The following is a 19,513-nucleotide window of genomic DNA, read 5'->3' as shown; positions in this document are numbered from 1 at the left end:
TAGTAGCTAAAATAAAAAAGTTTTAAGCTGTTTGCGAAAGCTAATTAAGCTGGAATTGCATCTCAACTGCAAAGGGAGGGTATTCCACAATTTTGACACATTATACGAGAACGAACGTCCGCCTGCTCTGGCTCTAAAGATTCTAGGAATCTTGGCCAGTGATGCAGTCGAAGATCGAAGCACCTTGTTGGGCAAGTAAGGGGAAATCAGGGAGCGGTTGATTTCTGGGCCCGTTTTCCAGAGGGTCTGATGGGCAATGCACAGAGCTTTGAACTTCACTCTGTCCCTTACAGGCAACCAGTGGAGAGTTCGTAAGCCATTTTTTATTGAAGTTCTTCGTGGGATTCTCAGTAGCGCACGGGCAGCACAATTTTGAATGCGCTGGAGTTTTTTTAAGGTATAGTCTGGTGCCCCGAGGTAGAGGGCATTGTTAAAATCCAGACGAGATTGGACAAGGCCCTGTATGATTATTTGTCTGGCCTCAAATGGAAGAAGGGGAAGAATTTTTTTAATCACCCTAAGGAGACCAAAACAAGTGGCCGACACCTTGGTGGCCTGTGTATTGAAGCTCAACGACTTATCTAACCATACCCCCAGACTTTTGATGTTATCTCCGGGGGCAGGGTCCGCCCCCATGCTCGCGGGCCATAACGGCTCCATAGTAGAGGGGGCTGCCGGGCCCAGGAGCATGAGCTCGGTCTTGTCGTCGTTGAGCTTCAGACATGAGCTCATCATCCAACTCCTTACTTCCTCCAGGCACTCTGCTAGATTGGGCGGTGATTGGAGGCTACTCTTCTACGCAAGGGAGACCACCAGCTGGGTGTCGTCCGCATAGGAAGTGATGTTAATCCCATGCGGACGAACAATCTCAGCCAGCGGCCTCATATATGCGTTGAAGAGCGTGAGGCTCAAGGATTACCCCTGCGGGACTCCACACCCCAAAGGCCTGCTAGATGACACGGATGTGCCGTCAAAGACCTGGAAGGTTCTGTCTGATAGAAAAGACTCGAACCAGACCAGGGCATCTCCAGACACTCCTAAGTCGGTGAGACGGTTTATCAGAATTTTTATGATTTACCATGTCAAACGCGGCGCTCAGATCGAGGAGGATCACTGCCACTGATCCCCCCCGATCCAAGATCCGTCTCGCTTCCTCAGTCACAGCCAATAGAGCGGTCTCTGTCCCATGTTTTGGGCGAAAGCCCGTCTGTGAAGCATCGAGGAGGTGGTTTTCCTCGAGAAACTTCGTCAGAATGGTATTGACGTACTTCTCCAGGATCTTTGATGCCCATGGGAGCAGCGAGATCGGGCGGTAGTTGCTAGGATTGGCTGGGTCGAGGAAGGTTTTTTTAACAGGGCCCGTACCATTGCATGCTTCCATGTCGCAGGTACCATCCCACTCGAGATGGAAGAGTTCAATAATTCCAGAAGAGTAGGGAAAATGGTTTTGCTAGCCAACCCCAGCGAGCCCGGGGGAGCAGGGTCACACGGTGAGCCAGATTTTATTTTTTGTGCCAGAGACTCCAATGTTTCCAAGTTCAGCAATGGAAAGGACTCCAGCTTATTATAAGAAGGGGTTACCGTATCCAGTGCTGAGTCTGAGCATTGTGGGGATGAATCAATGGCTGGATCAGAAAAGGAGAGATACATTTTATTAACCTTCTGAAAAAAGAAATCAACCAACTCGTCGCATTTAGAAGGGGGGGCTACCATTATCTGCGGCGGGCAGGGGGTGTTTTTATCAGGGAGCTTACTATGCGATATATTTCTTTCGGCTTAGACTTGGCCGTTGTAATTTTATCATTGTAGTAGGCTGCTTGCGAGGTTTTTATTGCCAATTTATAGTTCCTAATGGCTTCCCTATAGGTGGCTTTATCAGAAGGATTGTAAGTCATACGCCATTTCCTCTCTAGTCTCTTGCAACAGCGCTTTTGGTCCCTAAGATCTTCCGTGTACCATGGTGCTGATTTACTCTGCCTCTTTGACCCAGATAGGTGTAAAGGGAGAACCAGGTCAAGAGAGGCAGTGATCCACTCATTGTATTTATTATTGTTTGCCGTCGGGTCATGAGAGAGTGTCGGTCTGGTGGTGCTAAGAGCCTTCGTCCAATTGTCTGTGGAAATTTTGGACCAGTTTCGGGTTTTTCGAGGTATAAAAAAGGAAGGAGGAGGTTTACTGGTGGTCCAGGTGAAGGCTATCAGGAAATGGTCCGACCATGGAAGGCTACTAATAGTGCCCACTTTAAGTCGGTCACTATTACTAAAGATCGGATCCAAAAGATGACCTTTTTCGTGCGTGGAGGTGAAACTAATTGCTCAAGTTGGATGGCAGCTAGACTTGACATTATCTCTAGTGCCGTTGGGTCCAACAGATTGTCAAAATGATTAAAATCTCCCAGTACAGTGAAATTAGAGGGAGAGACAATCAATTGGGATGCAACCGATAAAAGGGAGGTGTTAAATTGTCCGATAGCTCCAGGAGGACGATAAATAAGAATACCAGTGAAGCTGGTATTAGGGGTAAACTCGATCGCAAAGGAGAAACTTTCGCAGTCTTCAATCTCCTCCGTCAAGCTGCGGCAAACAGAACTCTCCTTATAAATGATTGCAAGACCGCCGCCTCTGCCCAGCGGTCGATCCGCTCGTGCTATCTGGTATCCCGGAATAATGGCCTGTGCCAAATCCGGCTGAGAATCTTGATTTAACTAGGTCTCGGTTAAAAAGATCACATCCGGTGTATATTCCTCTAAAAGCAAGGACATTTCTAAGCAGTGTTTCGCTAGAGACCTGCAATTAAGCAGAAGCATGGAGTAGTCCTTTGCCTCAAATCTGGCAGTAGTGGTGGTGATTAGCTCAGATTTGCAGCTCGTGCAACAACGAGGGATCTCCAGGGGATGTCTAGGGAGGCCGCATTTAGGTGAGATCGATGGGCGCAGCTGATGTAAGCAGTTTGAGCTGTATATACTTCTCGTTCCCCCAGAACGACCAGGGGACATGGCCCCTGGGCCCGGCCAGGCGCGGACGGGCGCTGACGGGCTTGCCTTAGGCGCGCCTTTGGCGCGCAATCGTCGCGCCCGCTGCGCGTTCGGTGGAAACACATGATTTGTAATGTGGAAGGGGAGGGGCGTGGCCTCGTTAAGGGGGCGTGGCCTCGGCGCTCGCCAAGTGGCGTCAGGGGGTGAAGTTTGCTCGGTCTCCTCCCGCAGCAGCGTCAAATCGACTGCGCGGGGACCGGGATCAGCAAGTAGGTGAGTTTTAAAAATACAAAATACAAGTGCAAACAACAGTTTCAGTGCAGTTTTAAAAAGACCATGTGGTCGCGCTCCCGGCTTCCGCCTCAGGAAGTTTCAGTGTGCAGGACCGGCACTTGCAATCAGCGCCTATATATGTGCAATGAAAAAGGGGCATGGCCTCGCTAAGGGGGCGTGGCCTCGGCGCTCGCCAAGTGGCGTCAGGGGGTGAAGTTTGCTCGGTCTCCTCCCGCAGCAGCGTCAAATCGACTGCACGGGGACCGGGATCAGCAAGTAGGTGAGTTTTAAAAATACAAAATACAAGTGCAAACAACAGTTTCAGTGCAGTTTTAAAAAGACCATGTGGTTTTGTCATCACAACAGTGGAGGTACATTGAACTTGCACTTTGCCTTGCATGAGCTGTGTCGTACTTGAACACTGCAAAGTTCTCCAGTCCTTCCATGATTTAGGACCTGGGCAAACTTATGAGAAATAATCTGAAGCCTTTATCGCTGTCTGCTGGAAGCACTGCTCGATACTTGAACCAAAAGTTCTGCTCCAAACATTGCAACAATGGCTGGGGTTTGAATGCTCTCGGAAGGACTAGTCTGTACTGCTGCGCTGCCAATGTGAAATGGCTGAGGATAGTGACACTAAAGTAAGACTGCTTCAATAGTTTACAGGGCAGGCACTGGTGTTCCTCCATGCACAGGGGTGGCCCACCCTTATTTAATGACTCTGCCAGAACCTGATTAATGGTTCTGGATTGCAACCACCATGTGACTATGTAGTGAATCTCTGTGCAGTTGGTGCCGCTGCAGGATGTCCCTTGACTTTCAGGGAATGAATTTACGCTGGAAGCAATGGTGTACCTCTTCTCTATCTGTAACTAAGTTGTACATACACGGAAAATGGAAAATGAGCACAATGCCATTTAAGAAGAGTGGATAAAAAAGGGGACATGCCCTATTATGAGAAACTGATTTAGAGACTGAATGTTCAGTTGCAGATCTTTAAACATATGTAACACAGGGACCTATCTGTTTTCATGCTGCTTCAGGCTACAAGACACAAACTGAGACGCCTCTTCGGGGTTCTCAGTAGAGAGGGCTCTGTGGCGGAACCAGTGGTGATCTTATTACTGGATGCCGAAAAGGCATTTGACTCCCTTGAATGGCCTTCTCTTATGGCTATACTGGAGATGAGACTGGGGGAGTCGTTCCTGGATTGGGCCTGCTTATTGTATACAGCCCCTATGGCTATGGTGCATTTTAATAGCACACTATCCAGGGAATTCCTACTGGGGAGGGGTACACATCAGAGGTGCCCGCTGTCACCTCTGCTGGTCGCACTGGCAGGGTTTGCAGTGTGACTCAAAATGGGAGGATGTCATCCCACTCTACGCTGATGACTTAATGCTATACTTGGCTAACCTGCTACAGTCAATACCGCAGGTGTTCGAGATTGTTAGTATCTTTGCAAAATTTTCGGGTATTCATATCAATTGGCATAAATCAGTGGCATTATCCCCTATGTGACTGCGCCTTCCGCAGGATTGCGACTGCCACTTACAGTAGGCTGAGATAGGTAATAAGTACCTTGGAATTTTTATCATTAAAGACCGTGACATTTTCATCGCCCGTAACCTAGGAACTATACAGGGCCAATGTTGGGAGGGCATAACTAGATACCAGAAGTTGCCGGTATCCCTGATGGGTGGAGCAGCGCTCTACAAAATGATTTATTTGCCAAAATTTCTTGACTTTCTGCAGAATACTCCATGTGTGATTCCTAACAGCTTTTTCCAGGCAGTTCAGGTGATCACAAAGACATTTTAAACAGAACAAAATAACCCTGCCACAAGGATATCAAAGGTCCCTTACAGGATCCATATAGTTAAAGGTGGGGTGAACACTCTAGATCCGGCCGTCTTGGACGAGGACCGCCTCGCCGTGCTGCGTGGAAAGGAAAAACTGGACGAGACCTGGGAATATCCTACCCCCCTGGACCCAACGCATCGCGGAGTGAGTCTACACCACGGGCGGAGCTCGGGCCCCTTGACACACTTAGGATTTGAACTTTTTGAGAAGAACCTGCTACACTGTCTTAACTCCGGGAGGCCCAGTATATCCGCTAAGCACCTCGACAGCCCTATACTTCCACGCAGCACCTAGTGATCAAATCGAAGCCGCAGAATCCCCATGAGGATGAGCCCGCCTTACCTTAAGGCTGCATACGACCCAGAGTCTGTTAAATCTCTGAATATCGAGAGGGATTCGGGATTGATCCACTCTCAGACACCCCTAAGAGAGAATTCTTGTGTTGGATACCTCTGAAGCATACCCGTATATCCCCGATTTATTCCTACTTTCCCCTGTGTGTTCCCCTCCCTGATTGTACACCTCCGCCCTGAAGAAGGTGCGGCCTACCTTGGCCTATACCGAAACGCGCGTCGGCGCAATCTCCATGGATGGCAGCACTTTAGTTCTTGTCAACCTTTGTTCCACCAGCTCTGCCTCCATATTCCACCCCCAGCTCTTGCAACTACATTCCATCAACTGTTGCAGGCGCAGTTGTACTTGTATGAGAGCATGTATGAATGAATGAGGAAATTAATGAATATCTGAGTGATGATGTATATATGAAATTCCCCTGTGTGTACGGGAGTGTGAGGAACATCCTTGTGTGTCTTATCTATTTCCTTATTACCCCTGGTGGGATATGCCTTTTCCCCCCCTTTTGTTTTAATGTTCATCATATATCTGCTTGAAATGTACTCAATCGTCCTTATATTTATGGGAAGAAAAACTTTGTTAAAAAATAAAAGTATCATGTACTAAAAAGAGTACCGGTGAAGTTTTTGGCTCTGATTTTCATGTTCACCCCACCTTAACTATATGGATCCTGTAAGGGACCTTTGATATCCTTGTGGCAGGGTCATTTTGTTCTGTTTGATATGTTCTAATCCCCTCCTTTCCTGCCCACATCCTAAAATCCCGTTGGGGAACACCCTTCTATTATATAAGATCACGAAGACATTGTTGTGGGATGGGGGTCCGCCCAGAATAGCATTGGAGATTTTAATGTGTTGATCTAAGATGGGTTTATAACCCTGCCGGACCTGAAGCTGTTCTACTGGACAGCACAGCAGCTCATCATTTATGAATGGGTCTTAGAGGACCAGCACAAGCTGGCCTTTATGGTGGACAGAAGAGTGCTACCAGATAGAGGGTACTTGAGGGTGCTATTTGGTAAAATAGGCATGGCACCTACGACAATTGTTGTGCAGGCCTGTCAGACTACGAACAAAGCGATAGGGTGGGCAGGGAAAGTTAACAAGGGAACACCATTGTGGGACGCTTCCTTACTGTCAGAGGAGAGTGTATTGGGGGAAATTACTGACAGTGGAATCTGAAAGGGATAACTAAGGTTAGGAACCTATGAGGGGAAGCTGGGGTGGTCTCCTTTGAAGATCTACAAGACCAATAAGAAGTGACCGTTTCCCTGAGATTCCGTTAATTGCAGGTCAGAGACTCATTGACCAAATGTCTTGATCATCTAGACTCAACAGAGGACGAATGCCCCCTAGAATTTTGGCTGCTGGCGTGCCACTCATCAGTCACGCGATATCGCTTATCTATACCACCCTGGTAAGAAACTCCAGGGCACTGATGCTTAAGCTGAAGACCAGATGGAAAAGGGACGTAGGGCAACTAAAAGATGAAGACTGGAAGGAAGCATGCAGGTGCCCAAGGGAAGTGGCGAACTGAGCAGGTTTACCCCGGTACAACTCAAGATGCTGCAGGGTATACTATACACAGACATGGCTCCGCACCCTGGGTAGGATCCCTGAGGACAAACACATGAGAGGATGTGGGATGACGGGGACTCTGGTGCATACCCTGTAGGAATGCGCAATGTTGAGACCTTATTAGATGACGATACAGGGGCATATGGAGCAAGTGGTCGGAAATCCAGCTGTCCTCTCTGTGCAACTGCCTGGGTATTTGGGGAGAAAAAACATTAAAGAGATGCTCTCTCCTTTATTTGGGGAGAACAAACATTAGAGATACTCTCTCCTGTTCAGCAATATGACACTTATGGTAGCTAGGAGGGACAACCTACAGGCATGGAGGCCCGATCCTGTGCCATACGTAACTCTGTGGGTGCAGGGTATGGACTCGTGCATGATGGCGGACAAAGTGGTATACCAGGCATGAAGGTGCCCGAAGAAACTCATGGGGCCAGTGGCTAGAGCTCAGGGAGCAGGAACTTTGAAACAAGGTGTGGGATGCCTGGGTGGCGGCACATAGGGACAATGAGATGACAACCACGGGAACGCAAGGGAGGGGTACAGATCAACACGTGGTTTGCTGCTGGCTCTTAATCAGACTTTTGTCTCAGTCTGTGGACTCAATTATGCTATTATGTTTTTGCATTGCTAGAAGTGTATTTTTGGCTCAGTGTGGTCTCTTTCTAAATCTGGAATATAATAATAAAATGTTTATTAAAAAAAAACATATATAGGGACACTTCGTCAGGACAGACCCAGGCCTGGCTTCGTTGGTTCAGAATTAGTAATGCGGTATGTTTTGTAATACTTCTCCATACTGCTCATTGCACAAGTTGGTAAGAATTTCCACTATTGTGCCATGGCCAATGTGTTATCAGGGGTGGCAGTGGGGAAAATACCCACACTAACAGTAGGGCATGTGTCCATGAAGAAATATGCCCACAAAAATGCACTTGCATGCCCAGCGAAGTATGCACCTGCAAATACACCACATCAGCTTGGCACTGCATATGGCTGTTGAGGCGGCTCCAGGCTTTCACTTGTCTCCCTCACATTGCCTGCTCCTGGTCAGTCAGCAGAGGGACAAGCATGAGTGTCCTGGGGGGTGAAGGGCTGGAGGGAGGGAGTGAACCAAGCAAGTACTGTGCCACATGGGTGATGGAACAGTAAGGGACCAATAGTTTTGCTTGGGCTACCTAGAGAGGGGGCGGTCAAACAAAATGTTAAAGTAATTCTGACATTTGTATCCATGGTAGTTGACAGCTTGCCGCTCGTTTCCGGTGTTCTGAAGGAGGGTCTAAACAGTATTGCAAGGCATGCTCACGCTGTACCGGTTAATTTTGATACATTCATGAGAATTAAGTTGAAGCCAGAAGGATCATGGCAAGACTAATGAATTGCATGAAATGTCTAATAAGTGTAATCTATAGCGTAATCATGGATGCAGATTGCAGAAAAATCAACCCATCATTAATCAAATGTTGAGTGGTTAGTCAATTTAGCCACATATTGTTGGGCAAGGAGTGTATTTCTAGGGTACTTAATGGGTGATGTGCTTATGCTACCTAAAGAGGAGGGGACAGTCTGGGTTCTGTCAATCGGCCACTTATGTCTTAAATGCATTCCTCTGGTGTCACCCATTCTGTGTCAGAATACCTGTTTGCAACCAATAAGGGCATCAAAATGAATCCGGTGACATACTAGCAAACATACCGACTGATGGTCATCAAGTGGGAGACAGAAAATGGTTGAGAGGAGAGGTTGTTGTGTCTGTCACCCACCTCTGTCGAAATGCCAAAAGCTGCTGCTGGAATGTGCTTACATTTTTTGCATATTCCTCGGTTGCTTTTTCAGTGCTAGAGAGCAAGATCTAGCTTCCAGGTCACAGTGAGTGATTGGATTGTAAGCGTCCTTAGATAGTGAGGAGTAATTATTAGCGTGTTGTGCAAACCAGTTTAAAATTTGCATTAAAATGAATCCTTTTCCTGGACATGGAAAGCTTCCTATGTCTTGATACAGTCTTACCACACCATGAGCTTAGCACCTCTAAAATCAATTTGTTCTCTTGACAGAAACTAGTAAAGTGGACTACGTCCTTTTTCAAGCAGCCACAGCGATAATGGAAGCAGTTGTGCGAGAGTGGGTTCTGTTGGAGAAAAGTAGCATCGAGTCACTGCGAACATTCCTTTTAACTTATGTCTTACAGAGGCCAAAGTAAGTGCAACACTGTTGGAAATGCCACCAGTGGTTAACATTGTTTTATAATAGGTTTTCATCAGTTGTGCAGCAGAATGCATAAATCCTATAATTAGATTTTTTTCAGTTAAATGGGTCTGTTGCCATATAGCAAATTTAATGCATATTTATTTATTGCTTTGATTTAATTGGATTTTGCTTCTCTAAGGCGTGCCCAACTTAGTTGGTGGTACTGGTATGGTTGTTTCTGGTCAATAGGTCTACATTAAAGTATTGCAATTCAAATGTTAGTGGGTCATACAATGTTTAGTACTTGCCCCGGTCTTTACCAATGGCATTGCAAATTACCATAGGGTGAACCACACCAGACTGATCAATGCAATCAGCTTGTATCTGAAGCTTGGCAATCCTGTGCACACACGTTGCAGTTTTGCAGCATGAATCATTTTCTGGATTCACATGCTATGCATCAATTCTGCCATTTAGTGGTTGGATCCCGAATTGTGTTTTGGGCCACTCCCTTTTTTTTTTCTTTCTCTGTGGGCGTCGTCGACCACAATATGAGGTTGTAAGTCACTTCCGGCTGTGACGTCGGATGGTTCCCTGGAAGTTCCTGTGCATGGTCGCCATCTTCAGAATATTTTTTTCCGCCATAGGTTCTGGTAGCACGATGGAGGATCTCTGAAGAATCTTTAAAAACATTTATAAAAGACAGTTGTTACCACCGGACAACACCGGAGGCCAAACGAAGAACCATAGAACAGAGGAGGGGATCCTTCTCAACTCCCAAGAGTGGGACCTCGCCGACAAGCTCCATGTGGCCGGAGAATGAAGGAGAGAGAGGCATCAGAAGGTAATGGAAAATACTCCCTTGAAGTTCTGCGCCAACTGCCACCACAAGTTCTGCAATCTGTGCCTTTCAAACGACTATAAGGGCGAAGATTGAAAGGCCTGCGCCGATTTCGTGCTGAAGAGACTCAAGTCAAGGATCTGAAAATGGCTAGAATACCACTCCATTGCTAGCATCCACAAGACAAAGGAATCCCTATTAGACCCTGGTCTGTCCAGTGAGGATGAGGGGAACATTGAGGTGACCGAGCCAGCGCAGCGCAGGAAAGGGAGTTGGGCACCTAAGTCAGCACCTCCAACTCCCTCTGTCGCCAACAGAAGAAACGCATCCCACCATGGGTGGGAAACTCACAGGGGCAAAGTGAACATCAGAGGCTCATGGGTAGGTACGTGAGGAAGCAGTGAAACATGTAAATGCATTAAAACTCAAGTCTGTCTAGCTAGCCATGAACGTATTTTGAACAAAGGTCATAGAGAAGACATTAGCACCATGTTTTACCGGGCTGGCAAGGTTGCACATGCTGTCCAAACTAGCACAAGACAAATGGAAGTGGGTCATCCAATAAAACATAACACTATTGGCAATACAATACAATACACTTTCCAAGAGTACAAAACACAGAAGCCAGCAGACAAACTCCTCACATGAATGGGAGCTGAAACAAGAAATAGTGGAAAAAAACTTTCACATATGGGGCACTCCATCCATAGAGTAATTCGCAACTCAGGAGAATGCAAAATACCAAGGCTTCACATCCTGGTATGCAAACCAAAGATTACTAGGGAATGCCCTGCCTATAGATTGGTCAGGCAAGTTCGTTTAACGCTCAACAGAAAAAAAAAAAGACAACAAGAGATTTCTGGACCCAACCACTACATGGCGGAATAATGCATATCATGTGAATCCAGAAAATTCTAAAAGTTACAAAATTGCTCTTCCAGTTAAGTAACCCATTTTTTAAAATGTATTTTGTATAGTGTGGTCATGACTTGAGAGCAACAGAAGGTTTTATAGCAAATATTTTATTGTAGCAGAAGACTCTAAAACTGTACTTACTGAACAAGGACTGTACTTTTTCCTTCTATCTCGTATAATTGGAACTGTACATTTTACTAGTTACAAAATTAGCGTCTAGAGGAGAAACTGATTTGCCTCGAGTCTAAACTAGAACCTACGTCTCAGAGTTTCAAGGCTTGAAATTGTGCAGTAGCCCCAGATCTTCTGCCTTCCGATCTAGATGGCTTGATTTCAAGCTTCTTTTCTTGCTCATAGGCTACAGTCACAGCCTAATGAATCATCCTTTTAAGCCAGACAGCTGTTCTTTTTGTTAACATGAATTCATCATCTCCCAACGTGATGTGGATTAGCGGAAAACGACTCTTCTGTACAATTGTTGAAATTTGCTTTAGATCTTGCAAACTGCATATTTTGTTTCCTTAAGCAAGCAGTCTTGTTTTAAAATGGGTTCTCTGACATCTGACCCAGAGAAAATGTGGTGCAAACACCAACCTAATTGCCTGTACAGATGGAATCAGACCTAAAAACTATTCAGGGAAATACTAACAAAACGATCATTATCAGGCAGATCTTAGCACATCACTTCATTTTACTATGCTAAAATTCAATTGTTTGTCACATTGTTCTATTTTTGTACATGCCCATTGATTCACAGTGATTATTCATTATAAAAATTTCGAACTATTGTCGTGCATCAAATACAAATCTTGTGATGCTTATGAATAATATTTCATATTGGTTTTAAAATTGCATGCTAGGTTTGCAACACTCTGTCAGTCTTTTTCAAGTTGCCACTATTTTAACATTTTGAAGAAAGCAGACCTTTTTTCCCCCCTCAGCATAGATGAAAAAAGGAGCATTGGCAAACCTTGAACCTCCATATTTGCTCTGCCTGCCGTTTCTCCTGTGCATAGCAGGAGAGACAGTTTAAATGTTATGGCTTTAATTGGGAGGTGGAAGGTTGCCCATTTATATCCAGAGGTACTGTATGTATGTGCATATAAGCAAGGAGCATTGAGTCCGCATTATCAAACGTATACAAATGTTTAGTTTTTTAAATAACTGTCATTGTAAGTTGAGATTGGCATTCACCTTATTGTAGAGTTGGGCAAGTCAGAGAATTTCAATTAAGACTGGAACCCTGGCATGTTTTTAAGAGCCAAAGCATGAGGCAAGCCTGCAACAAATCAGGTCAATCCTGATGATAAAATTCAGCAAATCACGGGAAAGAACATATGTTGTTCTAAATTTAGTGTACAAATATCCAAAATTTTTAAGAAGAAAAAAACAAAAGATACATTCATTTAATAAGACTGCAATGAAATATACAAGTTTTTCAATCCATTGTTTTTAATCCGTCCTCCGGAATCTTATGATGTTCTAACTGCTTGTTAATTTGCTTATATGGCCTTGTGCATCTTCTAGGTTCACATGCTTTGCACAGTACTGTCTTCAAATGGTTGGCTTCGGAAGTGCTTTTGTTGTAAAACATTTGGATTGTGAGTGGGTGATGCCATTGGTTGACCATGAGCCCAAAATGCCCCTATGTGTGCCACCATCTTCTATTCTTTCTTTACGCTATTGGATATGGAGGTGCATCCAGAGCTCTCCTGAAGTATTTGCTGAAGTCTATCAAAGACATTTAGAAAATCAGAACGTGGTCAAGAGGGTGGCCAAGATCGAAATACTACGCTGGAGAAAGTTTTTCTGGTTTGGCAGTTGGGATCCACATTTAACTGTTCAACCCCAAAACTTTAGTCCATCAAGATATGATTCTTTGAGCCCATTGGTTGGCTGGCAATATGGCTAGGCTACCAGAGTTGGGAAAACAGAAAAGGGTATTTCTTTAATATAGGAAATGGGTTCCTCTGACTTCGAACCAATGAAGTTATGAGGGAATACTGAGGCTCAGAAGTGAAAGGAAGTTTCACCAGATGTCGGAACAGTTGTAGAAAACAAGATTCTATTCCCAGAATGCCTCATTCCTGAAAGTCTTTGAATCTATAGAAAGGCGGGGCATCCAGGTTACTACATGACACCAAAGCATAAGTCTTCCAGCAAAACTACACAGTCGCACCAATTCAAGCTCTCCATGCTGAAAACCCTACAGTCAGAGGAGCTACAGAGTCTTCCCTCCTATCAGCCTGGAAAGGTGCATTGGTAAGGATTTGCTGAAGGGTGTCCCGTGACTTATGAGCAAGATAGAATTGGATGAAGTAAGGAGCGGCAGGCGTCCTCTGAAGAAATGTCCAGTGGGACTGGAAAACCTCTAAGATAGTTGCCGACATCAAAGGGAAAAATAGGGCCCTGATGATTGAGATAGGGAGCTTAATGAGGAAAAAAACTTTTGAGGACACCAATTCTATATACATCGATCCGTAGTCTTTGGGGGTTAAAAAGGTGTGGAATGAGGTTGAAACACCAATGCAAATCAAACCCAGCAGAAACTAGAACAGGATGTCTGGATGGAAGAAGGGGAATATCCTTTTACTTATCCAGACTCTTAGGAAATAGGCTTACAATGTGGAGACATTGTGGGAAGATGTTGAGGCAGACTCTCCACAGGAGGAGGTAGATCTAAATCCTTTGAGACCGTCTCTGCTGAAGAATATTTCTACATACCACATAGTGGAAAATTGTAGTTGACTATCGAGTGGTAATGGAGATCGAGAAATGGACACACGTTGTAGGAAGCTGGCTCTTTATACGCTATATCAAAATGAGAGACATCGTGTAAAGAGTCCAGCAGTTTTGTTATGAGTGGATAGTGTGTTTCTGTGGCAATCCCAAAGTGCTCTGTTAGTGGGTATTGTGGTCGGACATCCTTGGGCTTAACACAAAGGAGTGCAAGACATCTGAAAATACACAGTGGTCAATAAAGGAGACGCACGACTCAAGAAGGGGATCCATACTAATTTTAAAAAATTGGAAGTATCTTTTATATATGTTTAGGCATCAGAAGAAATTGTTCAGTTAAGGACGTTTTTAAATATGAATTATTTTAAGTTCAGAAAGTGGACATGGTGCAATAGCAGAGTTCTACAAGGTTAACCTATTGGAGGAAAATCATATGCGGTTTACCAGTTCTTGTCGGCAACTTACGGGACCATTGTCATCGCTCAAAGGTAAGTACAGGGCAAGGTCCAAAGCAGTACCAACAGGTCACCTCCAGCGGCACACAGGTGCAGGTGCAGTGGTGCGAACAGTGAGGGGTGCCCAATGCAAACCAATGTGAATCTGTCATGTTAATGAAGAGTCTGCAGGAGGGGATTAACAGGAGAGTCCGGTGAAACAGAGTTGCTTCGGTTCTTGCGATGTTGGGGGATTTTGAGACACCTTTAGTCCTCTTTTCCTCAGGATGAGGCTTCCGGTACAGAGGGTCAATGGGGTGTCTGGTTTCTCTATCCGGCAGCACTCGCGGTTGAGGGGGTCTACCAGCAGAGGCTGCAGGCGACGTCTGGGAGTTCACAAGAAGGTGCTCCACAGTGAGCTCGGTACCTTGAGGGCTTAGGGACTACACTGACACCATTGGCACACTTCTACGCGTGCTCAGGTGCAGTGGTGCTTGGCAGTGTCAGGTTTTGGCGAGGCCGGTGTCCTCTTGGCCCGTTTGATGTCTGCAGGATGCGTGGGGTAGTTCCAGTGTCCTCTGGAAGTCTTGGTTCCTGGGCAAAGGCTGGCAGGTCTCCTGGGTTTGGGAGGCTCAGCAGTTGCAGGACTAGTTGACTTTTGGTGCAATAGGCGAAGTCAGCAGGCAGGCCGGCAGGGTTGGTGCCATCAGTTGCTTGGTCTTCTGTTCTTGTCATGCGACTCTTCTAGTCCATTTTCTTTCTTCAGGTCATCAGGATCTGCTCTTCTGGTGCCAGGGGCTCCCCTAAATACACAATTTAGGGGCGTTGGGGGAGTGTAGGGTAGTAGCCAATCAACTACTGACCATTGGGGTCTCTACTCCCCTCTATATGACCACTTTCTGTGGGAAGTAGTAATATCCCTGTCCCAGAATGCCTAAATCTGCCATCACAAAGATGGCTACGTCTGAAAAATCGTGTCCACCTTAGTTTAGCCCAACTCAGGAGTGGTACTTGCCTGGGGGAGGCATGCCTACCTGAGTAAAAAATGAATATTTCTCTTCCAGGGGTATCCTCATCAAAGTCATAAGCATTAGAATATTCCCGCCCATGCGCGGGAATATTCTAATGCTTATGACTTTGATGAGGATACCCCTGGAAGAGAACTAGGATTACAGGTAAGTAACTAATCCTTTTTGCCTGGTCAGGGATTGCATGACAGAACCACGCTTTCAATTATATTGCATGCCTTAACAGCGCAGTCTTTACCATGGCCACGCATTTACCGTGCATTCCTTTATAAAGAATTTTGTCGTAAACGCATGATTGGTAAAGGCATATGGGTGTAAAGATCACACCCCTGCCCTGAGCGCTAAAACCCAGACTTACAAACTATCCCTACCCATGCCCCTAACCCATTCCCATTCCCTCCCACCCTGAACCCTAAACCCCAGCCCCCCACCCTGAACCCTAAAACCTGCTAGCAGCCCCAAAAACTAACCCTGCCCCTGAGCCCAAAAACCTGGCCCTAGCCCTACATACCGAGCCCTATCTCGATCCTTCCTATTCCTCCACACAATCTCCCTGCCCATCCGCTCTGAATCTAGAGTGCTGACTGCCTTTACCACACATATATGTGGTTACGGTATATGCGTTGTAACGGCAAGCATGGTAACACTTGTGGGGTAATGGAACATGTGGCTTTGCTCGCGTTGTAAATGTTGTTTCCGTGGTCCAGGTGCCAAGGGGGCTGTGGACAAAGGAGGTCTGCTTCCTCTCCTGTGAGGGGAGCCAGATTCGCATTTCGAAGCCAGCAACTCTTTAAATCTTGCTGACCTAGGAATGCTAATCAGCAGGTCATCGTGTGAAAGGGCATGTGACACCCTCTTCCCAGACAGGCTTTTGTTCTGGGTCTCCTGAGATTAAAGGCTCTCATCCTAGGAGGTCAGAACAGTGTCTCGAGTGGCATGCTGGCAGAAACCAGTCAGGAAGCACACCAGAGACTGATAAGTTTAAGGGACACCTCTTAGGTGCACTCTTCGTGCATGTATTGGTCAATCCAACACGGTGTGGGTTTATCAATACGAGATGTTTGATACCAAACTATCTTCAGTGAAGCCATCATATAGCTGGGGAACTCGTTTTCGCCAGTGTCCAGCACATGTTTTAAATTTGTTTCCCAGGTGACTTCTACTGGCAGTAATAGGACTGACAAGCACAGGGGCGTATCTGATCATGCTGGTATGCCGTCACATTTAATATTTAGCACCCTTCCTTAGGGTAGCCTGTCCTGCTGTATTGGTGACCTACAAATATTATATGCAGTGCTTGGGGACATGGCACACAGCAATGTGGGACATGTGTTTTCACTTTTGTCTGCACCAAGGCACTCAGCCTGCGATAGTAGCCCTGCATGAGTTTAATGACTGATCCCTTCGAATGGAACAGTTTATGCTGCATCCCTTGGGGGGAATCCTCTTTGGTACCACAGGCCATAGGTACCATTTACTAGGGGCTTATACAGGGTACTACAGGTATTGGCATTTGGGGAGCAATTGTACAGTTTTGGGAAAGAGATCTGGCTATGGGGGACATGTTTGGCAGGAACCCAGTGCACTTCCAGTCGACATCACATCATGTAACAGGCAAAAAGTAGGGGTGACCATGTCAAATATAGCTACTTTCCTGCACACATTTTCTTCTTGAAAATCTGAGCCCGGTGTATAGGAAGAACCAGTTCCTTCCTTTGATTCCAAGCATAATCCAAAAAGACCAAACTTCTCGAATAAGCAACTTTCAAGTCTGTGACTCCTTATATAGAGAAGAAATAAAAATCTTCTCAAGACCCAAAGTACATTCAGAGACATGTTGAGTCTGACTTACTGATAGCCCAACAAGGGCAAGAACCACATCAACAGCTTCCAGGGGGCCTCCAATGGACGAAGAGAGTAAGACATGGTAGTCAGTGGGAAGGCAGATAGAGCAGCTACCTCAGTCATGGATAACCAACTCCAGTGCTCTACTTTGGTGCTTCTCAAACCTTTTAAGAACCCCAACATATTTATTAGAACAACAAACGTTCGCAACCCACCTAGCCTTAACCTACCTAGTGATATGGATTTACTAGGTAGTATATTTTTATTATGTGAAATTATGACTAGCTATACAGATATGCCAAAATCCATTTGACTTTTTTTCTTGATGGGCATCAAGGTTTTTTTTCTTAATCTGAGTCATTAATTTTGAAATTGCATTGCTTAAAACATCTATTTGATTTCTTTTTTAGCATAACTAGTGGATTTATGATTAATTACCCTTTTTAAAGCATCTTTCACCATCAGTTTGTTTATTTATTTTATCCTTTTAATTTGCGGCATCAATTGCACTTGCTCATTGTATTGGACAGTCAGGGCTGTCTATACGGCAGGTCCTTACCTCCGGTTCAGTTGAGGTCATTGCCCGGGTCCGTCGCGGTTACAGTGCCCCTAGAGCAGAGGGCATCAGAGACCTGATACTGTCTTTGGCCACTTCTGGTTTGCAGAGACACTTCTGGGTAGTTGCGGTATAGTGTCCCACCGCAACCACCTTTTTAGTCGGATGCCTGAGCGGACGCGCCACTGGTGCGCTGAAGGCAAGCCTGTCTGCGCCTGTCCACATCCAGCGCCACAACCCCTGTCCATTTTATCTCCTGAGGTAGGCCGACTGTTAAATATTCCAGGGACAAACTACTTGCCTTAAATACTGCAGACAAAAATCCCAAGTGTCCTCTATTGGACCTCCAGAATGAGCCTAAACAATGTGGGCACTGCAATCTGCATTTGGACTTTGAAAGGATCCGTGCTAGCTTCTCTGTTAACCCACACATGCATTTACAACTGGAAGATTCTAAGACGTTCCTCAGTATGCTCATCAATGCACGGTCCTTAATTAAACACAAATAAGAACTGACTGGAATGGTGGGTACACACAAGCTTGACTGGAATGGTGGGTACACACAAGCTTGACATGGTATTTATTACTGAAACCTAAGCTGACTATTCATCCAATCCAGATTTGCTCCTAGCGAACCCAGCAGGCTATTCTATTATCGGAACCGATAGAGCAGACAAGCGGGGTGGGGGGTCTAGCAATCCTCGTCGGAGACAATATGTCAGTTTCCGGTGCAGTACCAGGAAGTATTCCGGACTGTGAAACTCTACCATTCCGTATCTATACTTTTACAGGCAAGAAATACCCTTGTGAATTCCATTAGCTCTTTTATTGAGTCCAGCATCGACACAGCTGATTTCTCAGTGTTAGGGGATTACAATTATCATTTGGAAAAATGGGAGGACTGCGATACAGCTCTGCTAGTTGATAACATGGACAGTTTTTCCCTTAGACAGATAGTCAAGCACCCTACCCATGTTGTAAGACATACTTTAGAAGGCATATTCACATCAAATCCGTTTCTGAAAGTCTCATAAGTGCTGCCTATCGTATGGTCAGACTATAAAGTAACAATGTTTACAGTGAGTATTCCCCAGAACTCCTTGAGACCTCATAAAAACCCTACAGTAATTAAAGGTCGGGACTGGAGAAATATTGACCCCTCTTGCACTACATCTGGCCTTAACTGGTTCAAAGCCCGATTCGATCTCAGATGCAAACACAACAGCTCACAGGTTTTCTTCTTGGATTAAAGGTAGCGATTGATCCCCTGGCTCCTGAAAGGATTTTTTTCCACTAGGCGGAAAAATCTCTCAGAACCCTGGTTCAACGATAAACTAAGAGCAAACCTTCAGAAGGAAGGAGAGGCAGTGAAGAGAATTGCGCTTCATCAGAGACCGCAAGATACGCACAATCACTTTCTGATGATAAGAAATTAATAATGGGACAAAAAAGGAAGTACTTCTCTGCAAGAATTATGCAGGCAAAGAATTCTAGCGATGAGCTTTTCATGATAGTAAAAAACCATCGTCAATCTACCAGTGCCCCCCAGCCTTGAAGGCAGTGCTGAATTTTGTAATTCCTTACACGGTTTTTTAAGGACAAAGTGGAGGCAGTATATAAGTCACATAGGGACAGTGACCTAACTCTAAACGGAAATCGCTTACGAGTCACATCGCCCTCACCATCCAATCTGTTTGCTTCCTTTTCACCACTCCGTATAGAACAGATTACTCACATGATAAGGATATCCAAATCTGGGGCTCCATCTGATCCTTTCCTCCCTAAAATACTGCACATTGTCCCCAAAATTATTGGTGAACTGGGGGCTGTATTTAAAGAAATCATCATCTCAGGAATTTTCCCAGATGTTTGGAAAATAGCCTCGATCTCTCCCGCTCTTGAAAAAACTAATTTAGACCCAGCGGTG

At 45.4% G+C, this 19,513-nt stretch overlaps 1 protein-coding gene across 1 annotated transcript in view; it reads left to right on the top strand.

Annotated features, from left to right (window-relative positions):
* The window catches only part of XPO4 (exportin 4), a 471,754-nt gene that overhangs the window by 65,745 nt on the left and 386,496 nt on the right, over positions 1-19,513 (top strand). Inside the window, exon 3 of the mRNA XM_078657083.1 lies at positions 9,096-9,237. Within this exon, the coding sequence (XP_078513209.1) occupies positions 9,096-9,237 (142 nt within the window). The remainder of the gene's footprint in view (positions 1-9,095; positions 9,238-19,513) is intronic.

This window comes from Lissotriton helveticus, chromosome 8, assembly GCF_964261635.1.
Source record: "Lissotriton helveticus chromosome 8, aLisHel1.1, whole genome shotgun sequence".
NCBI classification, from domain to species: domain Eukaryota; kingdom Metazoa; phylum Chordata; class Amphibia; order Caudata; family Salamandridae; genus Lissotriton; species Lissotriton helveticus.
Note: the sequence above shows the minus strand (reverse complement) of the source record. Positions and strands in the feature narration are given on the sequence as shown.